Below are 13,091 nucleotides of genomic sequence, written 5' to 3'. Positions count from 1 at the left end.
ACCCAGTTAAGAAGTGGGTTGGTGGGTCGTGTCAGATTTTACCACCCCTATATATATATATATATATATATATATATATATATATATATATATATATATATATATATATATATATATATATAGGGTGTGTCTATAGTGGTAGGGATCTTGTTTAACAATTATCTCTTTAGTCCAACGTGATTTTTTGGGTAATTTAAAAAACCAACCTCTTTGTAAATGTTTGTGATTCTTTTAAGTATTTTATCATATGCTCTCTTTCTCTTATATATATATATATATATATATATATATATATATATATATATATAGAGAGAGAGAGAGAGAGAGTGTGAGTGATGGGTCGGTGCTAAACCCATTTAATGCTAAACGACGTGCTAAATGGGTTTTTTGGGCTTTTTATTTTATTTTTAAATTATGACCATACAGATGTGATCTATGCACTTGATTTTATAGGGATCAGCTCTTGAAGCTTTTGATTCCAACACAATGTGGGTTTTTATAAAGTTCAAAAAATTAACGGTTCAAAATCTTTATAAATTTTTGAGGCTCCAAACATCATTTTTTTAATCGAAAACACATGATCCAGGTGTGGATTCTTAGTAAATCGACCATGCCCAACACATTTATGGGGTCGTAACCGCCGCACAAAAAGCATCGGAGAAGCCCGAAAACCTTATTTAGCATATGCGGTTTAGCACCAAATGGGTTTAGCACGGACCCATTTTCTTATATATATGATGCAATTGGAACCCCTCTAACGCCTGTCTTGACATCGTCAGTGTTTGCCCACGTAGGATCCACGTAGGCAAATATGGACACACGATGACCTGTCCTCTTGTCGTCTGCTACCAGCAAGATGCCTCTTGCTTACCTGTGCCTTGTATGATCCGACACGTGCCCTCCACACCCTTCCAAATCATGCGGCCCAGCTGCCCTCCCCCTCCTTAAAACGAGGACATTGTGCAAAGAAGGATCCAAATTGCCAAAACACTAACATGGAGTCGCCGGATCGCCAAACCAACGGCAAGGTGCCGGAGGCTTACCGGTGTCCGGTCGAGGAGGTCGTGCTTGTCGTGCCGGAGACCGACGACCCGAAGCTCCCGGTCATGACGTTCCGGGCCTGGTTCCTGGGCATAGCCTCATGCCTCTTCCTCATGTTCGTGAACACATTCTTCACTTACAGGACCCAGCCGCTGACCATATCGGCGATCCTCGCACAGATTGTGGTGCTGCCGATCGGCCGCTTCATGGCCGCGACACTGCCGGACCAGCTATTCTCGGTGTTCGGGTACCGCTTCTCGCTCAACCCGGGCCCGTTCAACATCAAGGAGCACGTTATCATCACCATCTTTGCGAATTGCGGGGTCTCTTATGGTGGGGGCGACGCTTACTCTATCGGTGCTATCACCGTGATGAAGGCCTACTACAAGCAGAGCCTCAGCTTCCTGTGCGGCCTCCTCATCGTCCTGACTACCCAGGTACGGCCTCGCACGTGTGATTCTTGTGTCTGCTATATAAGTCGTTTACCAGGACAACAATGATCGGATTGATCTCGCACGTACGTGCGTTGATGAGTGGTCATCGTCCCTTGGCTTCTTGAACCAATCCACTTTTTCACACGTGTGGTTGTAAGTTTGGCTTGATCATTTGCTGATGACTCACATGTAGCACGTGCCTACGTGTGCATGCGCACGTATGTGTTATATGATCATTCTTGTTTTTAGACTTGGAATTAGGGCTGGTAAATGAAATCGTACTGGCGTTCGGTTCGTGTTGGTGATGTGCCGAGACACGAGCAGCTCGTTAAGCATAAACGATGGGCCTGTTTGGATGACAAGAGGTGCAAAACTTGGCTGGCTCAAAATTTTGGTTTTTGGCAAATCCAGTTTGCCAAAAACTAAGTTTCTGAAACTCTTTGGTTAGTCATTAAACACTTGAAAAATAATAAAAAATAAGGCCGATCATTTCCTGGCAGTTGGGTGGCCGGAAAATGGCGGCCGACCTGAAAATTGGAAAAAAAAAGTAAAAACTAAAAGGAAATCACCGGCCATTTTCTGGCCGAAAAAATGGCTGGGATGGGTGTCCACCCCCACAAGGTGACACCATCCCAGTCGGTGGCTGGCCGCCGGATTATAATGATTTAAAAAAAAAAAAGGGTGAATTTCTGGCCATTTTCTGCCGGCCATCGACCGAAAAAATTGGTCGGGCAGGTACCGCCCACGTCGGGCAACACCTATCCGACCATTCTCCGGTTGGTGGCCACCCGAAAATGGCCGGACTGAGGCAATCTCAGAACAACCTTAATCTGAAAGGCTGCTGAGAATGGTGTGGGGAACCCTGACTTGACTGCTTCATGAAGAATTGGCTGAGTTTCCCACTAGGGTTCAGTCCTCAAGCATGAGGGCTGACAGTAGCTCGGGTCTATGTGGGTCCGAAGTTGTGCCTTACACTATGGTTGGACCCGGATCCTATATGAATATTTTATCATGGAACTATTGATGGTACACTTAATTCGGAAGATTGAATGTACGTACTGTCGTAGAACAATTGATGATACACCTAACACAGAGTTTTCATGGAGGATAAATAAAGTATTGATGTCTTCCTTCCCACGTATAATTATTCTTGTCTTATAACCAATAATGCGTACGCACGCCTAAGTTTTCAAGTGATTTGATTGAACTCAAGTAACCTCACATTTATCTTACCATATTAAAACAAGTTATGTATTCATGTCCAAATCCAAATACAATCTTTGCAACCATATGAACATAGATGAGTGGTGCGATATGCACACATAGGGGAAAATTGGGAATTTTATATTATTTTAAGTTAAAAAGCATTTCTTTCAAAAAAACTAAATAAAATAAAACTACATATAATAAAGACACAAAAAATTTAATGTATAGATTTGGTTTTTAGTTTTATTGAAGGTGACAGAAAGATGCGTTCATCTATATTTTAGTATTCAGTTTTTTGGAGAAAGTTTTCAAAAAAAAAAATGTATTGGAAAAAAGTTTTAAACATTATTGACAATTTTTTTTTCTGGTCTAAAAAATTTGGCAGGTTTTGGGATATGGATGGGCGGGTCTGCTAAGGAAGTACTTGGTGGAACCAGCGGAGATGTGGTGGCCTTCCAATTTGGCTCAAGTTTCCCTGTTTAGGTAAACATGCTCTTGCTTCTCCTTTTTATCTCTACATGATCCTTTGGTGAATGGGAACCAGATCGACTTGGTTAGAGGGACCCATTGATCAGTGTGGACCCACTTGTCATTTTTTTTTTTAAATCATTTTAATTTTCAAAAGGAATTCCCCATATCATGGTCTCATCTTTGTTCCAAACATCATTTTCATTAGATGCTGATGCAGTGTGAGAACATTGGTTGAACACCACACACTGTCCTTGTCAATGCCCCCTCCTTTTCTTCATTTTCTACATAATGCATCTCTATGGACCTTTGTTTTCAAGTGCAAATTGGAGGGCTAGCCCACACTGACTTTATTGGACCATGGACCAACCATATGTGGCTTTTGTGTTGGGGTAGACACATCTCAGGCTAGTGACATGTTTAAAGCAGCAATTTTTGGCCATGATTTTTTTTTTGAGAGAGATTTTAAAAAAAAAATATTTTCTTTCTTTTTTGACTAGAAATCCTGGCAAATAAAAATATAAAAAATATAAGAAAAGAAATAAAAATGTTCAATAAAAGATAAGACTTTTTCCTTAGATTTTGTGATAAAAAAATGTCATGATAACGCTCTAAGGCTTTTCATTTAAATGATATGTCAAGATATTTTTCAAAAGATTAAAAAAAATCAAAATATTGTGATGTACAGATCAGGTGGCGTGTTACAATACAAAATTTGTGTTTTTTAAATCACCACCGTCCGTGGCCTTCATCACTGATTCGTTGTACAAACAGTGGGGCCCAACAAAAGTGTTGATGCCGTGCTTACACAAAGATCAAGACCATTGATGGTGGCGATTCCCAAACACTCAAATTTTGTGTTTTGACATATCACCTGATCTGACCTCCCAGATGAGGGTGCCGCGGTGTCCCTTCCACGGAACTTAAGTTCAAATCAAGGTTACAAGAGAGTGGAAAACACGTTTCTCGAAAAACCATTTCGGAAACGAGAAACACTGTGTTTTCGAAACATTAAAAAAATCATGGGAAACGCGTTTCCCATGATCTGTAAAAAAGCATTTACCACAGTTTACGAGACACACATTTCCCATACTCTAGGAAACCATTTTGCATGTGTTTTCCCTCACGTTCCCCATGCGTTTCCTTTGCGTGGGATACATATTTTTTGTTTTTTGTTCCATTAATTTATTATATCATTCCTTCTTAAACGTTTTCCAGTCTTTTGTGGTTTGTTTCTCGAATCGTTTTCCGTTTCTTGTTTCACATGCAAATGAACAACCTCGTTTCTCAAGACGTTTCCCGTTTTCGTTTCCCTTTCTAGATGCGTCGTCAAAGTTTTGGTTTCACCAACCCCATGTTTTCATGATAGTGATCTGCACTACTGGTTTCTCCAGAACCACTAGTCCACCGTCGATATGCCCACCATGATAGAACATGCTGAAAGCCTATCTGCAAGAGTCAGAAGGGATTGTTGGCATCCTTCCTTTTGCAACTTTTTGATGTTCACCTTTAGCCTTAAACGGGTGGTGGCTAATATGGCTCCAAAAGGGCCATATCTAGGTCTGATATCCAGGTGGTCCCAGCCAAGATCGCGGCTCCTTTACTGGTCTTAGTAGGTTCTGGTAGGCTCAGACCAAAGTTTTGCCTTGTTTTGACTGAAATATTGACCAGAAGTTTTGCAGTTTAACCCACTTTGTGAAAGAGAGATTGTGATCAATTTGAGCAATTCACTTGATTGGGTCAAGTCGACACCTCGATTTTGAGCTTAAGTTGCTTAACTACTCAATTGAGTCATGAGCACGTCAATGTCTCAATCATCACTGATGCTTTGCGACTCGAACATAGCTGGCAAAGTCGAAGACATAGGCTCGATCGTCAAAGATAAACCAAGTCAAGGTTTTTAACCTTGAGGCTACAACATGAAATTAGCATGATTGAACCTTGATCCACCTAAATGGGGGTTTACAAGTCCTAATACTCCCTTCATTTGTGTCTTAGTTAACCACAACCCTAACTTATCAATCCATAAACTGGTTATTCGCAGGGCACTCCACGAGCGCGAGCCGCGGTCAAAAGGGCTCACACGGATGCAGTTCTTTCTAGTGTTCATGGTGGCTAGCTTCGCGTACTATGCGCTGCCCGGCTACCTCTTCCCCATCCTGACTTTCTTCTCATGGGTGTGCTGGGCATGGCCCAACAGCATTACTGCACAACAAGTAGGTTCAGGCTACCATGGACTGGGAGTAGGTGCATTCACTCTAGACTGGGCTGGCATCTCAGCATACCATGGTAGCCCACTAGTCACCCCATGGTTTTCCATTCTAAACATTGCTGCAGGGTTTGCAATGTTCATCTACATAATTGTTCCCGTATGCTACTGGAAATTTGACACATTCGAGGCAAGGAAATTCCCAATTTTTTCGAGCCAATTGTTTACATCAACCGGACACAAGTACGACACGGGCAAGATCTTGACTCCCAATTATGAACTGAATGTGACTGCATACAACAACTACGGCAAGATGTACCTGAGCCCACTCTTCGCGCTGTCAATCGGGTCTGGGTTTGCTAGGATCACTGCAACCATGACTCATGTGCTTCTTTTTCATGGAAGGTATGGTGCTGCACTCTTTTTTCAGCACAACTTATATGGAGCTTAGACCCATGCTGGTTCCATGGAACCAATCTTGTGAATAGCGTTGACGTCAGGGGTGTCAACGGGTTGTGTTTGGTTCCGACCCAGGTGGAACCAGACTTGGACCTGATTTTTGGGTATGGTATCGGGTTCGGACTCAGGTCTAACAGGTCCATTATAAGAAAAATCATACCCAGATCCAATAAGAACTACATGAACTAAACCCAGTAAAACCATATTTTTTTTTATCATTTTTACATTAAAAAATTGTGAGTCTTAATCGGAACTTGGGTCAGGTTTGGGTCTGGTATAAAATTTCACAAACTATACCAAGGTCCATGTATTAATCTCACCTTCGGGTATGGACCCGGGTCTTAATCGGGTTTTATTATTTATCATCATACCTGCACCCTATATATAGAGTTTTGTTCAGTTCGGGTTTGGGTAAACACTCCATAAAACTGTGTGCCTCGAGGCGCGCTTTTAGCAACACTCCATAAAACTGTGTCAATTGATGTTGGGAGGCCCTTGTACCTAACTGGATATGTGCTAAGCAGGTCCATGTTTAGCTTTGCATGACTTTTAATGGTCCAAAACCCAACTTAGCTTTCAATAAAACAAAAACGCATATTTAGAACTACATAGACATGGTTTCAATACCATTTATATATTTGAATAAATGTTTGTATTTTATTATTCACTAGTATATTTTTTTATATTTAAAATATATTTTTGTACATTAAAAGTGTAAAAGAAAGTGCCCTCTTATCCTACTTTTTCTGAAAATCACGTATATCACATCTGTGAATATATCATTATCTATGCGACAATAGCCTTGAACATGAGTTGCAAATTTTTTTTAAACTCTGTTTGGGTTGTTCAGTGACATATGGAGGCAGAGCAAGACAGCCATGTACAAAGCAAAATTGGACATTCATGCGAGGCTGATGAAAAACTACAAGGAGGTGCCTCAATGGTGGTTCCTTGTTCTCCTTATAGGCAGCGTTGTTCTCTCACTCATGATGTCATTCATATGGAAGGATGAAGTGCAACTCCCATGGTGGGGTATGCTTTTTGCCTTTGCTTTGGCCTTCGTACTCACACTCCCCATTGGTGTCATCCAAGCAACTACCAACCAGGTATACCTCATTGAAAAATCACACACACATTGTAGAGATGTAAATGGGTCTGGTTTCGTATGGATCTAGTCATTACTAAATCTGGCTTAATCAAGATCTAGCCTAGTTGGATTCAGATTTGGACAGACTTTGATGTGAAAAGCCAACCTAAAATCCTGATCCAATTAGCCAATTGGGCATACCTTAATTACATGTAATCGGGCCAATTATTGGACAGATTTGGATTTGGATTCAGATGCCAAATTGATGCCTACTGAATCCTAATCAGAATCCAATTAGAATCTGAAACTGGTTGGTTGGATACGGATTCAGTCCGAGTCGACTTACTGTCTACTGCCCCCAGATGCACGCGCATATATGCAGATTGCAGAGAGAGAGAGAGAGAGAGCAATGTTGTCAGTATCGGTGCATCGGCTCTTATCGGTAGAAAATTGATACTCATTACTCCTGAGTCGCCTATTTTTTAATAAATGTAAAAAATACTAAAAATAAAATTTTCATAATTTTTTTAATATTATTTTAATGGTTTTAACACGTGTCTCGTTCTGATTAACGCCTAATGTTTTTATTTATTTTTTTGGCCGATCAGAACGATTCACTTGAGTATCGGTATTGGCCCACACAGCTGAATCGTTGGCCAAACTATTCAGAGAGAGAGAGAGAGAGATTTTGATGTATATGTCTTCTCTTATGATGAACAGCAACCGGGATATGACATTATAGCTCAGTTTATGATTGGATACGTACTTCCTGGCAAACCAATCGCCAATCTGCTGTTCAAAATCTATGGAAGAATCAGCACTGTCCATGCTCTATCCTTCCTCTCAGATCTCAAACTCGGCCATTACATGAAGATCCCACCTAGATGCATGTATACAGCTCAGGTATGCAATCCCCTATATTCTTTTTTTTTTTTTTAGCCTAGGCGAGAAACTATGTACATATTGAACCACCTCCCTTGGAATGATTGATCCATCACCAACAAATTAAGTGCTATGTTTTTCTAATTAATGTTGTCATGATATTGTTACTTTTGCAGCTTGCTGGAACCTTAATTGCAGGCACTGTTAATCTAGCAGTAGCATGGTGGATGCTAGAGGGCATAGACAACATCTGTGATGTGGAGGCACTGCATCCTGATAGCCCATGGACATGCCCCAAATACAGAGTCACCTTTGATGCCTCTGTAATTTGGGGTCTAATTGGACCAAGACGGCTCTTTGGCCCGGGTGGCATGTACACCAACTTGGTCTGGTTGTTCTTGGTTGGTGCACTACTGCCTGTTCCAATATGGCTACTCAGCAAGATATTCCCAGAGAAGAAATGGATCCCATTGATAAACATTCCTGTTATAAGTTACGGATTCGCTGGCATGCCACCGGCAACGCCGACCAACATTGCTAGCTGGTTGATCACTGGCACTGTATTCAATTTCTTTGTTTTCCGGTACCGAAAGAGGTGGTGGCAGCGCTACAACTATGTGCTGTCGGCTGCACTTGATGCAGGGACTGCATTCATGGGTGTGATGCTGTACTTTGCTTTGCAGATGGGCAATAGGAACGTCAAGTGGTGGGGGACTGAACTGGATCACTGTCCCTTGGCTTCATGTCCTACTGCACCTGAAATTGTTGTTAAAGGGTGCCCTGTTTTCTAGCTTGTCTTTCTTCTTTTTTTGGTTTTCTTTGATATAAAGGCTTTCTTTTGCTGTACTCTAGAAATTAGAATGGCTGGGGGGAGAGACAGGTAATCTAAAATCAATTGAAAGATAATGTGCGGAACTGTATGTGTGCAAGAGAAAGTTGAGTTATTCCAAGTTGACCTGACTGATGCACTGAGCATGTGAGTTAACTCTGATGAGTCCATGATTTCAACCAAATGACAACCTCAACCAATTCGATCAAGCAAAATAACCTGTAGGCTCATACGAAAAAATGAAAGAGACTAGGGGTCAAATTAGATAGCTGGATGGCTAGGTCATAGTATGATAACTAAAGAGTCTTAGGTTTAAATCCCACACTAATAATCCCCCAACATGCTTATTAAAAAGAAAAAATGAAGGAGGTTAGATTTTTTTTTTAACCCACAAGCACATTGGAGCTCAACAGTGGTTGTTGTTTGTTACAGTCGAGCCAAGTTCAAGACCATAAAGAGCTAAACAAGTTGAGCTGGAGCTGGCTTGTTTACAATTGTTTCAGATCTAGAAGTAATGGGGTTTCAAAAAAATAAGTTGTTTGAGAGATGGAAGCAACAAAATCTTATCTTTAAACCTATAGCTTTCAAAACTAAATACTTTGATCATTTGTTTTACAGCATATTATATGATGTAAAATATATCTAATATATATATATATATATATATATATATATATATTACTATTTAACGAGGTTAATTATATGAACTGAACTGAGCCGAACACCTGCTGTGTTCAACTTCCCTGCTGAAGTTATTTTACGAATTTGAACGAGTTCTTTACAAGCCAAACATGAGTTGGGCAATGAGCAGCTTGGCTTGTTTCTGTTGAGATAAGCGTTACCTTCACCGAGACCCTATCTTTGGATGGTTGTTAGGATGCTGATTTTGTTATGGTCGTAAGATCTAGAAGGCTTGAAGATTTGGATAGCTGACAAGATATTGTGTATCCTTTTATTGTTAAGCTTCCTTTTATGTTTTGGTCCGCATATATCTGCCTCTATATATTGCAGCAGCATATGATTCCTAATATGAAGAAAAGAACTAATAAGAGGGTCGGTGTGTTCGTGGATGTAGGCCAACCTTAAGGTTGAACCACGTTAAATGTCTGTGTCTCATTTATTTTCTTTGCAATTCGCATAACATGGTATCAGAGCATTTGGGTTATTAGCATTGCAGCAGCTTATCTATGGCTAGCAATCAGAATTCCAGCAACAACAGTCCTCCAGAAAAAAATGGTAGCTGAGCAGGTAACTCCAAATCTTAAGATAACTTCTATCTTATTGAATGAAAGAAATTATATTCCCTGGGCAAAGTCTGTTACTTTTTATCTTAGCGAAAAGTCAAAGTTGGGACTTATCAATGGAAAATTGCCCAAACTAGCGATTGGAGATCCAAAACTCGATGAGTGGCAATCATCCAATGACCTAGTTATGTTATGGCTCTTAAACTCCATGGAACCAAAGGTCGTAGAAGGATTTCTTTTTCTTTCTACTGCTCAAGAAATCTGGAACACTGCTAAAGAATAGTGAACAATTTAATATTGCTCGGATGTATCAACTGTCCCAAGATATCCGTGAGCATAGGAAAATCGATCAATCCATGAGTGAGTACCTCAGTAGGATTAGAGCTATGTGGGATGAACTCGAAGCATATTTTCCTGCTTCCAATGACCCTGTTGTCTCTCATAAACTTAAAGAACAAGAGAAGATATTTCAAGTCTTTGCTGGCCTAGGACCTGAATTTGAAAACTTTAGAAGTCAAGTCCTTACATTTGTCGAACTCCCTTCACTCAGTAATGTGTGTGCTATCCTTATGCGTGAGGAAACTAGGCGCCGAGTTATGAATAGAGGGCAACAAGATTATTCCTCTTCTAAAAACAATGATAGAGTTGCATATGTTGATTATTCGAGTGATGATAAGAACAAAACAAATTATAAAAGCAACAATAGATTCAAAGGCAAGAAACTGGTTTGCTCTAATTACTAAAAGAGGGACATGTAAGAGAAAAATGTTGGTTTCTCATTAGTAGACCAACGACTAACAAATTTGATCAGTCGTGTAACAAAACTATCTCCACTGCTCAAGGTGCACATGCCACTGCTCAGGTCGTGCAAGCCACAAAATCCATCACACTTGAAAAAATTGCAGAGATGATTTAGAATTTATCCAACTCTAATGGTGGAGGGACATGCTCTATCAAAGGCTGTACATAATCGGGTAATATCTCTTACCTTAGCTCTTTAAATTCTTGCACTTGGATAGTGGATTCTGGTGCCTCTGAACACATGGCCAACTCTGATAAATGCATTGTTAATCTTGTTCCTAAGAGGCAACATAAATCTGCTACTAGAGCCAATGGATCATCTATGACAGTTAATGGAGAAGGAGAAATATGTTTTTTGAACTCTTTACAACCTTTCAAAGTGTTGTTTACCCCTAATCTGACCTCAAATCTGCTATCAGTGGAAAAAATTACTACTACTTAATCTTTACTCCCAACACTGTTATATTTCAGGATCATAAGACAGGGAAGAAGATTGGTAGCGGATACCGAGATGGAAATCTCTATTTTTTGTCAGATGAATGTAAAGCCTTATGCATCAGACAACACATAAACGAGAAGACGTGGCATATCAGTTTGGGACATCCCTCTAACAGTGCTCTTAAAATTCCGATTCATGATTCCTATGGTTTGTTTGATAACAAGGATTGTGATGTTTGAAAATATGCTAGACTCTCCAAACCTAGTTTTGGTTTATCTGAAACTATTTTTGAAAACTATTTTGATTTAATCCATTCAGATGTATGGGGTCTGGTGCCATTAGTCTCGTATGTTGGTTTCAATTATTATGTTAGTTTTATTGATGATAAATCTAAGGTTACTTGGCTATTTCTATTGAGAAGCAAGGACAAAGTGCTTCATAAGTTTAAAGAGTTTTGTAAATTTATCAAAACTCAATATGGCAAGAAAGTTAAGGCTATTAGATCAGATAATGGATCTGAATATAAGAATAGATTGTTTGAAGCATATGAAAAAGGAAATGGCATAGTTGGTACTCCACAACAAAATGGAGTCGCTGAACGTAAGAATCAACATCTTCTTGAAAAAATTAGAGCACTTTTATTTCAAATGAATGCGCCTAGCAAATATTGGTGTGAAGCAGTTGCAACTCCATGCCATTTGATAAATAGATTGCCTAGTCAACAATTGGGAAACAAATCCCCTTTAGAAATTCTTAGAAACAAGAAAATCAACATCAACCATCTCAAAGTGTTTGGATGCACTATGTTCACTGTGTCTGACCCGTCAAAAAGAAACAAACTCATGCCATAAGCTCACAAATGTGTATTTTTTGGGTATTCTTTATCCAGAAAAGGATACAAGTGTCTAGATGTCGAAAATAATAGACTCTATGTTTCTAGAGATGTGAGCTTTAATGAGCATCTTCCCTACTTTACTAATCACCTTGAGTGCAGGGGTCACAATGAGCCTAAGGGGGAGAACAAGATCCATAATCAATTATGATGATTTTGTCATCATCACAAAGGAGAAGCCTTCTGAGTCCGAAATTGATGGTGATCATACTGATAGTCAAATTGAAGAGAATGAGCTTCCTACTACATCACCTCAAGTAAGGAGATCTGGTCGTACTTCACATCCTCCATCATATTTGAAGGACTTCATCACCTTTCATACTGATAAATATCCTCCAGAGAATAACATTACTTATAATCATCTGCCAACACATTATGTCTCTTATCTTGCCAACATATCAGCGTAAAAAGAACCGATAAGTTTTCTTGAAGCCAAAGAATCTATCATATGGACCAAAGCTATAAAAGAAGAGCTAGATGCTCTTGACAAAAATAAAACTTGGGAGATCACTCACCTTTCGAAGGGAAAGCAAGCAGTTGGATGTATATGGATATACAAAATAAAATACAAAAGTGATAGATCTGTAGAAAGATATAAAGACAGACTTGTTGCCAAAGGCTACACTCAGACTCAAGGAATTGATTATGATGAAACCTTTGCTCCGGTAATAAAAAGTGAACACTATCGGGGTACTTTTATCAATCGTGTGCAACAAACAGTGGGATTTGTATCAACTTGACGTTAAAAATGCCTTCTTGCAAGGAGAGCTAGAAAAAGAAGTGTTCATGCATCTTTCTCCAAGGCACCCAAAGGAAAAAGACCCAAACCTTGTGTGTAAATTAAAAAAGGCTATTTATGGGCTCAAACAATTTCCTAGAGCATAGTATACCAAACTCAGTCATGCTCTTGACGACGTCAACTTCTCTATCAGTGTGGTGGATAATTCCTTGTTTATTTAACATTATGAAGGGCATACCACTGTGATTCTTGTATACGTTGATGACATTAGAATCATCGGAGATTGCGAGGATGAAATTGCTAAAACCAAAGCCTATCTTCACAAAAATTTTGATATTAAGGACCTTGGCCATCTACGATA

General features: G+C 39.7%; 1 protein-coding gene across 1 annotated transcript; it reads left to right on the top strand.

Moving 5' to 3' along the window:
• Window positions 1-995: 995 nt before the first annotated feature.
• On the top strand, window positions 996-8,661 carry LOC149848202 (oligopeptide transporter 3-like). The gene is made up of 6 exons (XM_090003630.1): window positions 996-1,478; window positions 3,067-3,164; window positions 5,194-5,763; window positions 6,668-6,923; window positions 7,625-7,807; window positions 7,963-8,661. Exons 1-6 carry the CDS (start codon window positions 996-998, stop codon window positions 8,575-8,577), a joined length of 2,205 nt encoding a protein of 734 aa, XP_089859756.1. The 3' UTR covers window positions 8,578-8,661.
• The last annotated feature ends 4,430 nt before the right edge of the window (window positions 8,662-13,091 follow it).

Source organism: Nuphar pumila, chromosome 1, assembly GCF_984573655.1.
Source record: "Nuphar pumila chromosome 1, dmNupPumi1.hap1.1, whole genome shotgun sequence".
Taxonomy (NCBI): Eukaryota; Viridiplantae; Streptophyta; class Magnoliopsida; order Nymphaeales; family Nymphaeaceae; genus Nuphar; species Nuphar pumila.
This window is presented reverse-complemented; position numbering and strand designations above follow the sequence as displayed.

What these genes read in the sequence shown, in the direction of transcription:
- LOC149848202 (XM_090003630.1), top strand. Translation starts at nt 996, where the DNA reads ATGGAGTCGCCGGATCGCCAAACCAACGGCAAGGTGCCGGAGGCTTAC. An exon ending in TCATCGTCCTGACTACCCAG is followed by an intron (nt 1,479 to 3,066) that starts GTACGGCCTCGC and finishes AAAATTTGGCAG; the next exon opens with GTTTTGGGATATGGATGGGC. An exon ending in GATGCATGTATACAGCTCAG is followed by an intron (nt 7,808 to 7,962) that starts GTATGCAATCCC and finishes TTACTTTTGCAG; the next exon opens with CTTGCTGGAACCTTAATTGC.